General features: G+C 39.6%; 1 protein-coding gene across 1 annotated transcript; it reads right to left on the bottom strand.

Moving 5' to 3' along the window:
• Positions 1-3,998: 3,998 nt before the first annotated feature.
• LOC147076475 (uncharacterized) lies at positions 3,999-7,485 on the bottom strand. The gene is made up of 2 exons (XM_085940890.1): positions 7,206-7,485; positions 3,999-6,602 (listed from the first exon to the last, which is right to left on the bottom strand). Exons 1-2 carry the CDS (start codon positions 7,260-7,262, stop codon positions 3,999-4,001), a joined length of 2,661 nt encoding a protein of 886 aa, XP_085797016.1. The 5' UTR covers positions 7,263-7,485.
• Positions 7,486-10,398: the final 2,913 nt, after the last annotated feature.

The raw sequence follows: 10,398 nt of genomic DNA, 5'->3' as shown, positions 1-10,398 counted from the left end.
TTCTGTGAGAAAAAATCATTCAAAATTGGCTGATGTATACTCAAACTAAAATGGCTTTAAAATATTTATTTTTCTGATATTAAAAAAAATACGTAAGTTAATCAATCAAATGTATTATTTTACCCATTTATTTCATACAATATATACCTGCAAAACCATTATTAAGTTCAAAAATTTACTGTGGCGTGACAGTCGTTTTGGCCAATTTCGAAAACAGGACTGACTATTTGTCATTTATTTTAAAAAGTAAAGCGAATCAGAAAATTTTAATGACACAAAAAGTTTTATTTGAATATAATTTATTAGATTTTAAATAAATAAAGTGTTTATTATGTGTCGATTCGTGTTAAACGTCCTTGCCATTTCCACGATTCTGAGAAGACAGGAAAAAACGGGTCCAATGGCCTTAAAGATTTCTTTATAAATTTTCATCGCTTGACGATCAACAACATATTGATGTAGATTCTGAAACAATAATTTTAAAATCTACCTAATCTCAAAATATAAAATGACAATGGTCGCCATTTACACTTTTGTAAGAATGCGCAAATATAATATAGACATTTTATATAGGTAGGTACGTAATTTACTCAAACATAATCTTCTTTATATACCTACCTATTTTTTATGTTTGCCTTGGTAGATTTGCAAACGTTAAAATTACAATAGGAAAGTACTATCATTATTCCGATACCACGACTGCAAAGAAATTTCAAGGAGCATACAATTGTATATACCTATAAACATAATATAATAAAAGTAGACTTACCCATTAACTTATTTTATCAGCTATCGGATTGCAAAACCTTTTATCAATATGGTTTAAAAACACCGAACAGCAATATTATTCTGACACTTGACACTTGGACGACTGCTTTTGTTTTGAAAATATCATGTAGAATTGACATGAAATTTGAAAAGACTGATCGAAAGCTCGAATGTTGATTGGCTGGACCATGGGTGAGCTCTGATTGGTCATTGAAATGGCCTTGTATCATGCGACTTCGTGTGTGACCGTGCTACCATCTCTTCTGAAAACTGAGTATTAGGTGGTCACGTTCGCTGTATGGAACTTTCATCCCCCTGGTTAGTGTTAATCTAATAATTGAAACAGTACTATTTGCAAAATATTGCCGCATTTTGTAAGATACGTACAAAAATGTATTCCACGGTGAAATCTTCAACGAAGAACTCGTCATTTGATAAAATGTTATACGAACTCATGTTTCACGTACTGCGGCGCACGAATAAGTGTCCCACGATGAACTGCATACGTACCTACAACTTATATGTTACCCCAAATAATAATGTAGTGTTTGCTTCACTATTAATTCCACGGAAACATGTCAAACTTATTTTAACATGGATCATGTTTTACTCAATGTCATGATCTCAGACGCAAAAGCGTTACGAAAAATAGACGTAGAATAACTATAGACGCGCAGCCCACCCGCGGCCTGCGCCCCACTCCGGTTACTTATGCGCGCCGGTTATTTTCATTTTACGTTCAGTAGCCTACATTCAGTACGACATATTATTATTCATCTGTTATTATTACTTCTTTAGTTTTATTATTGTAATTACATAATTTTCAAAAAAGTTAAATTGTTTGAATCCTTTGGATTCGGTTACTTTGACAAATAAATTTTATTTCGAATTTGGCCAATCAGCTTTCAGAGAATCAGTAGGCAAAGCATGTTCCATGTTTGATAATTTTAGCCGTCGGGGTTTAAGTATTTTTTATAAAAAGTTCGAATTTTTTAAAAACGCTTTCGCTGTTTTCATTTCTTGCCTCCCAGCTTGGAAATCGCTGACATATTCCATGACATGACATCGAACAAGGAATGTCTGAGAAAGACAAATTTATTGGAGTTTACATGGATATCTAATTTTTTTTTATCAATCTTCTTATATCAAAAGCAGAGCTGGTGACAATAATTGACTGTTCAGATTTGAAAAATTAAAACAAAATAATTTTAATTAATTGTGAATATTACTTCTGCTGTATGTCCAAAATACATAACAGTACAGATGACACAAATGACAATATTAACAGTGAAACCACGCACAACCCATAACCATTTATGGACGCAATGGGTTGCAATAATTCGTAGATGAACACCGTCAGCTAGAAACACAGTTTAAGTGTTTAACGCTATGCTCAAAATATCGAGTGTCTGGGCACGAGGAATGTATCCAGTGACGTCCCGTAGGGGTAGGCAGATTGAGCGTCGCTTGGGGGCGGCAGTTACTCGAAGGGCGGCAACTGATTGGAAACAAAATGGATCGATGAATTAAAATAAAAGATTTATCGGGACTATATTTTTATTTCGGGTTCGTGATGTCTAGTTTACTTCCGTTGTCATTCGACGTCCATGGCGACCAGAAATGACACGTGCACGGTTGATAAAGAATACTGTATAAGAAATGGGCGTTATTTTGTGCGTTGCCCAGGGGCGCTATTTTGTCTAGGGACGTCACTGAATGTATCTGGAAAGGTGTGGTAATACCGCGGTTGAAACGACGAGAAGGTAATTATATGGTACTGATTGTGACATCTGCCGTTTAGTAGTGATATTTTTCATGTTAAAAGGTTGATTTCCATAATAAATTAATTAACTTATAGTATTTCTCAATAGATGACAGTAATATAAAAATCTATGCGTACTAGAATAATATTTCAACAGAAGTAAAGTGATTTATTTTGAAAATATTTTCTTTATTGGCTAATAATAATGTTAAACAGGCGCGCACATAAAAGAATGTTTAGGGCGTCCATTTTGAAAAACTATTCATTTTTTTATTGATTTTTAAAGCAGGGCAGATGGCACTTTTACTCCACCTACTACTTTAAGATTCTCGTCGCTTCGATCGTGGAATAGCGCACTTTTCCAGGTACATTATTTATACTCAGACACTTCACACTTTGAGTCTAGCGATAAACATTGATATAACTGAGGGTTTCTATCATCCGCGCTCCTAGACAGTTGCACCAATTTATGAGTGCCACGAGACTTTGAGTAGTCACATGCATTACGTGTCGTAGAATGCTGAGAGGAGTAGGGCCAATCCGTTAGGAAGGCTGGTTGATAGTTACATCGTACGGGTCACTATCCTTAGTCATAACGAAGAAGAAGAACAACTGATATTATGTCATTTACTTAAATATGTATTTTTTTCCGTTGTGTGAGCGCCTGTTGTTAAAAAATTTAAGTAAACAAAATATGACATTACACTGTACACTCTAATAACCTAACAACTAACGCACAAGTCAATTTTATAATTAGTTTGTTTTATAAATAATATATTTTTTATGAATATTTGTGTTTTTTGTGTTTTGTTCGTAATTTCCTTTGTTTTATGATTTTACCGAGGCTTTGACTGTGACTCGCTGTCATATCGCCTATTCTCATCTAGAAGAGGATCCACCGATCAGGCCCTCACTCCAATTCTGTTAAAGAACTTTACAATTTTGCCAAGCTCTTCCGCCTTACTCTCTCCCCCCGCCAGGGCACCTTTCAATTCGTCGCCATTCTCAAAGATATCCGCAATTCGCAGCTGTACTCTGCGTCATTCATATTAAATTTATGGCATTGTACTGCTATTAAATTCCTTTTAATCTTTCAAGACTTTCTGGGTTCTGGCAAATAGTGTGTCCGAAAAATCATTATAATACGACATATACACACAGAGGACAATCTTTTAATAATGACCAGTTTCTGCAGTCCCTATTGATGTGCAGTTGAATAACATTTATTCTTAAGTAAGTAGGTATAGGAAAATAAAAGAAAAAGAATTTATTTTTTATCGTTTTTAATTTTCACACAAATTATAATAAATATTATTATAAAATCGATATTGTATGAATAAATTATTTAATACTATTTAAAGAAAATACTGAGATTGAAAGTATTTCTTAGTTACGAATAATTATGAATTAAGAATTATTTTACCAACCACCAAAGAGTAAGAAAAAGAAATTCAAAAAATAAACGATCTTATGCGTGTTTATTTTTCTTTGAACCACCAGAGCTGGCCGCGCCGGTAGCACTGCTACCACCACCGCCTGAACTAGCAGCACTAGCTGCACTGCTTCCGCCCTTTCCTGAGCTAGCCGCGCCTGCAGCACTTGAACCTCCTTTTCCTCCAGAGCTAGCGGCTCCGGTAGCACTACTTCCACCCATGCCGGAACTAGCTGCGCCTGCAGCACTAGAACCGCCTTTTCCACCAGAACTAGCAGCTCCTGCAGCACTTGAACCTCCTTTTCCTCCTGAGCTGGCGGCACCCGCTGCACTACTTCCACCCTTTCCACCAGAGCTAGCAGCTCCTGCAGCACTCGAACCACCTTTCCCTCCAGAACTGGCAGCTCCTGCAGCAGTTGAGCCTCCTTTACCTCCAGAGCTGGCAGCTCCTGAAGCACTTGAACCTCCTTTTCCATCGGAGCTGGCTGCGCCCGAAGCAGAACTGCCTCCTTTTCCTCCAGAGCTAGTGGCTCCTGCAGCACTTGAGCCTCCTTTACCTCCAGAGCTGGCAGCTCTCGAAGCACTTGAACCTCCTTTTCCATCGGAGCTGGCTGCGCCCAAAGCAGAACTGCCTCCTTTTCCTCCAGAGCTAGCGGCTCCTGCAGCACTTGAACCTCCTTTACCTCCAGAGCTGGCAGCTCCTGAAGCACTTGAACCTCCTTTTCCATCGGAGCTGGCTGCGCCCGAAGCAGAACTGCCTCCTTTTCCTCCAGAGCTAGCGGCTCCTGCAGCACTTGAACCTCCTTTTCCATCGGAGCTGGCTGCGCCTGAAGCAGAGCTGCCTCCTTTACCTCCAGAGCTGGCAGCTCCTGAAGCACTTGAACCTCCTTTTCCATCGGAGCTGGCTGCGCCTGAAGCAGAACTGCCTCCTTTTCCTCCAGAGCTAGCGGCTCCTGTAGCACTTGAACCTCCTTTACCTCCAGAGCTGGCAGCTCCTGAAGCACTTGAACCTCCTTTTCCATCGGAGCTGGCTGCGCCCGAAGCAGAACTGCCTCCTTTTCCTCCAGAGCTAGCGGCTCCTGCAGCACTTGAACCTCCTTTTCCATCGGAGCTGGCTGCGCCCGAAGCAGAGCTGCCTCCTTTACCTCCAGAGCTGGCAGCTCCTGAAGCACTTGAACCTCCTTTTCCATCGGAGCTGGCTGCGCCTGAAGCAGAACTGCCTCCTTTTCCTCCAGAGCTAGCGGCTCCTGCAGCACTTGAACCTCCTTTACCTCCAGAGCTGGCAGCTCCTGAAGCACTTGAACCTCCTTTTCCATCGGATCTGGCTGCGCCCGAAGCAGAGCTGCCTCCTTTACCTCCAGAGCTGGCAGCTCCTGAAGCACTTGAACCTCCTTTTCCATCAGAGCTGGCTGCGCCCGAAGCAGAACTGCCTCCTTTTCCTCCAGAGCTAGCGGCGCTCACTGCGCTACTTCCGCCCTTACCACCAGAACTAGCAGCTCCTGCAGCACTTGAACCTCTTTTCCCTCCAGAGCTGGCAGCTCCTACAGCACTAGAACCTCCCTTTCCACCAGAGCTGGCTGCGCCTAAAGCAGAACTGCTTCCTTTCCCCCCTGAACTAGCTGCACCAGATGCACTTGATCCTCCTTTTCTTCCGGAACTAGCAGCTCCGGTAGCGCTACTTCCTCCCATGCCAGAACTAGCTGCCCCTGAAGCGCTAGAACCACCTTTGCCTCCTGAGCTTGCTGCAGCGGCCGCACTCGAGCCACCTTTCCCTCCGGAACTAGCAGCTCCACTGGCACTGCTGCCTCCTTTACCACTAGAGGCTGCTCCTGCGGCGCTTGATCCACCTTTTCCTCCCGAACTGGCGGCTCCGCTAGCACTGCTGCCTCCTTTACCCCCGGAACTTGCTGCCACTGCAGCGCTCGAACCCCCCTTTCCTCCAGAGCTGGCTGCAGCAGCCGCACTAGATCCACCAGCAGATGCCGCACTAGCTGCAGCGCTGCTACCATCATCGGACTCTTCTTCGCCCCAGTTATCATCAGCAAGATGATTATTGTGGTCTTTTCTGTGTTTATCAGAACCCTTATTGTTCCATGCATTATTATCTTCATGTGTGTCCTCTTTAATCTCCTTCCATTCATTACCATCATTATGGTTGTTGTCTTCTTTCTTCCAACTATTATCATCGTGTTTTGTCTCACTTTCATCCTTCCATGCACTATCTTCTTGTTTCCAATTGCTGTCATCTTCTTTCTTCCAACTGTTATCATCTTGTTTCCAATTACTGTCATCTTCGTGTTTCGTCTCATCTTCTTTAATCCAATCATTGTCATTATGCTTCACTTCCTCCTCTTTGTGCCATTCGTTATTATGTTCTTCGTGGTTTGAATTCTCCTTCCAATCATTGTTCTCGTTATGTTCCTCCTGGGGTGGGTCAGAGTGTTCCTCATTTTGTTTCCAACTAGTTTGATCATCATGATTGTCATGATTTTCATTATTCCATTGATTACTCTCTTCTATTTTCCAATCGTTATTTTCTTCTGTGTTCACAGCTTTAGCATTTTTATTATTCCAACTGTCATTACTCTCTTCCACCCAGTTGTTTTTCGTCTTCATACTCGCAGATTGGCTGACATTTATCTGTAAAAATAATTGTCATTCCATAAGTATTGTTCTCAAATACCCTCAGTATTTTCACTGAGAGTTTACAGACGACATTAATGTATTATCTAAAAAGCCAAAAAAGCCAAAAGATCCAAAAAAATCTGTAAAATAAAATACAGGAGCTTACAAATGGAAGCCGCAAAGAGTAGTTAATTAATAATTATTCTTAAGTATTATTTAAGAATTATGTGAGTTTCTGAAGAATGTATGAGTAAAGATGATCTGTGTCTCTAATCTCCATAAACGTAAAAATTACTACAAATTATTTAGATAAATGGACTATTAATTTTCCTTAATTTTATTGAAGTAGTACAGCGCAACAGGCGATTTAAAAAAAAATAATATAACGAAATTTCTGTTGTGTGTTTATCTGACAACTGGTCAACCAGCCACGCCGGGCCCCAGGCTGGAGTCCTGTCAGCCTCCCCTTTGTGGGGGCACGGCATGTTGCCACTAATACTAGGTAACTGAGAATAGTAACATGATCTATTAGAGAGCTGCGTTTCAGTTCGCTCCAGGCCATTTCGAGCCCTGCACTCGTCGTTAAGCTAACAGAACAATAATCAGAATATCACTTACCATATTCACGAAGATAAACACCCCAACCAAAAACAGTCCACAAAATATTTTGGCCATATTTTTTCTTCAATTATCAAAAAAAAATTAAAATATTGTGAGATTTTTTAATGCGGAAAATATATTAGTAATTTAAAATACTTCCAAAAAAGGAAGTGTTTCAAGCTGAAAACACTGAGTTTAGTTGGTGCCTTTTCCATGCGGTTTCCCAAACAGGAAGTGTGCCGTTTGTGGTTTGTCCGATACATTTTATACTAAAATGTCCCTTGTAATAATCACATTTTAATTTTTGGACAATTTGTTACTAATATTGCCTATTATTCAATACTTCATTTTTAATTCAAAATCAAATGCATTGTCATAACAATATTAAATATTTCCGAATATTGTTCAAACGTCCCCAGGTGTTCAAATATTGTGTACACAATATTACAATTCAACAAATTTTACTTTATGACAATTTTTGTATAGAATTTTTGACATGTAGGTAATTTACTGGCCAGCTGTCTTCGTAAGGGGCAGTGGTCTGAAACCTACGACTTTCCATTCGATTGATTGCGGTACTACAATACAGCGATAGCAAACCTTTTTATTGAACATACATAATTTTGAAAACACTTCTGAGAAAATATATTATAACCAATTGAAAAAATCTTTTTGAAAAAAGTAAGAAGTAGTAAAGTAATCGAACCTGCATCTCTCGGGTATCGCGGCCACGCACATATACCATTATGCTAAAGGAGTCATACTTAATTGAGACAAATTTTAACTATTTGCTTTTAACTCGGAAGCGCTTAAAGTATTTTCAAAATTATGTATGTTCAATATTTAGAATATTACATTCTTATGGCCGCGTGACTTAAGCGTCGGCCTATAGTGTCATGAGTCCCAGGTTTGAATCTTGGGTCTGGAAAGTACACATATTGTTTTTCAATTTGTGTGTCAGTCAGAGTATGAACCTAATAGGTTGAGCAAGTGGCTGACATCCATTTCTCGTAAAAACAAAATCTGCTAATAAGTTCCACTCTGTGGAGGTCCATATTATGATCTTATTAGGATCGGTCGGAAATTAAACAAACATTTGAATTTCTAAAGATTCTTTATTCTTCTCAATGTGAGTATTCTATTTACGCAATAGCGCATCAAAGACGCATGATTGCTTCAGTGAAAGAGAAAGAGACAGGTTATGCGTTACAGATAGACAGATATTTATATCAAGAGAAATTTTTAAAAAAGCTTATTTTAGAGTGCGTTCAGAAGAAATTTCTTCGATGTTTTTATTTTAAGACATATTATTATGACTATTTTCCTTTCGATAATAATTCGTCAAATTTAATGATTATTTTCCGACTTCCTTTCTATAAGGCATGCTTACTTTTCACTCTCTTGAATCTCGTAGGTTACTTCTGCTCTTGAAGCATTTTTGCCTGTTATCGCGAGGGATGGTTTCCAATCCTGGTGTCCTAATCAATTTGAATTTACATGCACCTGTCAGTTACCTACGCGGTCATAATTTATTCTTGATCGGAGCCGTTTTCTCGTGTCAAACCTATCAGGCACCATTAACAAGGGCTGCAAGACTAGTCAATGCGCTCCCCAAAAGCGTAGACATTTTCAGTGATGTGCTGTGTATTTTGTTTTTGTAATTTTATTTTACTCTATTAGATTGTTTTTATATATTTTATTCTTCTCTCTTGTGAGAGTAATATTTGTTATAATGTAAATCTCATGTTGTCAACGTCTTGAATTAAGATTTGTTATGCCCACAATGTTTTGTTTTCTTAAATACATAAATATAATATCTATTATGACAATTCGTAGAAAATTGTAGGACCGAGCGGGGTTCAGACTCACATCTTTCATATTCCGGGTGAATGTTCTATTCTTTAAGCTATACGATAGGTATATCTAATATTTTTAATAACTACATTTATCTTAGGTACCTACTACATCAAACGCAACTACTGAATAAAAATTTGACTAGCGCCGGGCATCGGTTAAGTCTAGTTCAGAGAATTTTAGTTGACTGACGTGTAATTTAGTAATTAAACATTTATGGACCAGTGTTGCCATCTTTTTTATGTTGATTATAGTACTTAAGGGTAAAAATTATAGTATTTCTGAAATGTGGCGCATGAAGATACCCAGATTGACTCCAGACCATTGGGTTTCTCAGTTCTTAACCCGAAGCGGTGGTTTTGCCTTCAAGCTCTGTCAGCTTGGCCTAATAGAATCTCCGACTTGCTTATGTGGCGAATTGTAGGATGCCGATCACATCCTCTGGGAGTGTCCCCATATATCGGTTGAATGGGAAGAGCTTCTCAAGTCGGTCCGATCCTCAGTTGGATCGGTTGGCCATTACGATTTGGTATTAATACCGGGAAGAAGAAAAATGATGGAACTCACATGTATGTCGGTGGTTGAATCTTCTTCAGTATTATTTTGATTGGGAGATGTGTGTGGACATCAGGATAAATTATAACACAGTAACTTTCGATTTGACAGATTCTCCGCGGAGACGTTTAATTACATTAAATTATACAAGTTTGGAACACAAGGGCTCAGCATGAGTGAGATAAAGTAACGTTAAATTGACGAAGTTACACAATTCATGTCGATGGCTAGCGTGCATACAGTATTCATCTGGATCACATTTCACTTTGCATTTTATTACACATGGACGTGTTCACACAATGGAGAGGTCAGCGTCGGAGCACTTTATCGGGGACGCGATAATTATGGGAATTAATATTACCACATTATAGGTAAAGGGTATACTGATCACAATTTAGAGAACATATTATCCGGCTTATATCAACAACCACGCCGCTGCCCGCAGAAGCGGCGCGTCCGTTTTGGGGACGATTTCCCTACCTCCAATATATTTAAGGGTCGGTTGACAACTGGCTATCTTTTTCCAAAAAGCCTGTTGGTTGGTAATGAGACGTGGGACGACCGCCACGGCTGTGGGGTGAGGGGAAGTTATTCGGCTGACTAACGGGACTTCTGTCCGTCCGCCTTGCTCAAGGTCGGATGCAGGTATCTGCAAAGGGACTTCGCGTAAAAAAAATGCGTTCGCAACAACAATGCTTGAAGCGTTCCGTTTGTACTGCAGGGCTGTGCAACCTTTTAGTTGGGAGGCGTTTCGATATTAATGTTAAATTGTTGATCTAGAATTTGAAACTGTCGCGCCGGA

This window comes from Rhyacophila brunnea, unplaced genomic scaffold, assembly GCF_057557595.1.
Source record: "Rhyacophila brunnea isolate RB1 unplaced genomic scaffold, BYU_Rbru_1.0 scaffold_13, whole genome shotgun sequence".
Classification (NCBI taxonomy): Eukaryota; Metazoa; Arthropoda; class Insecta; order Trichoptera; family Rhyacophilidae; genus Rhyacophila; species Rhyacophila brunnea.
Note: the sequence above shows the minus strand (reverse complement) of the source record. Positions and strands in the feature narration are given on the sequence as shown.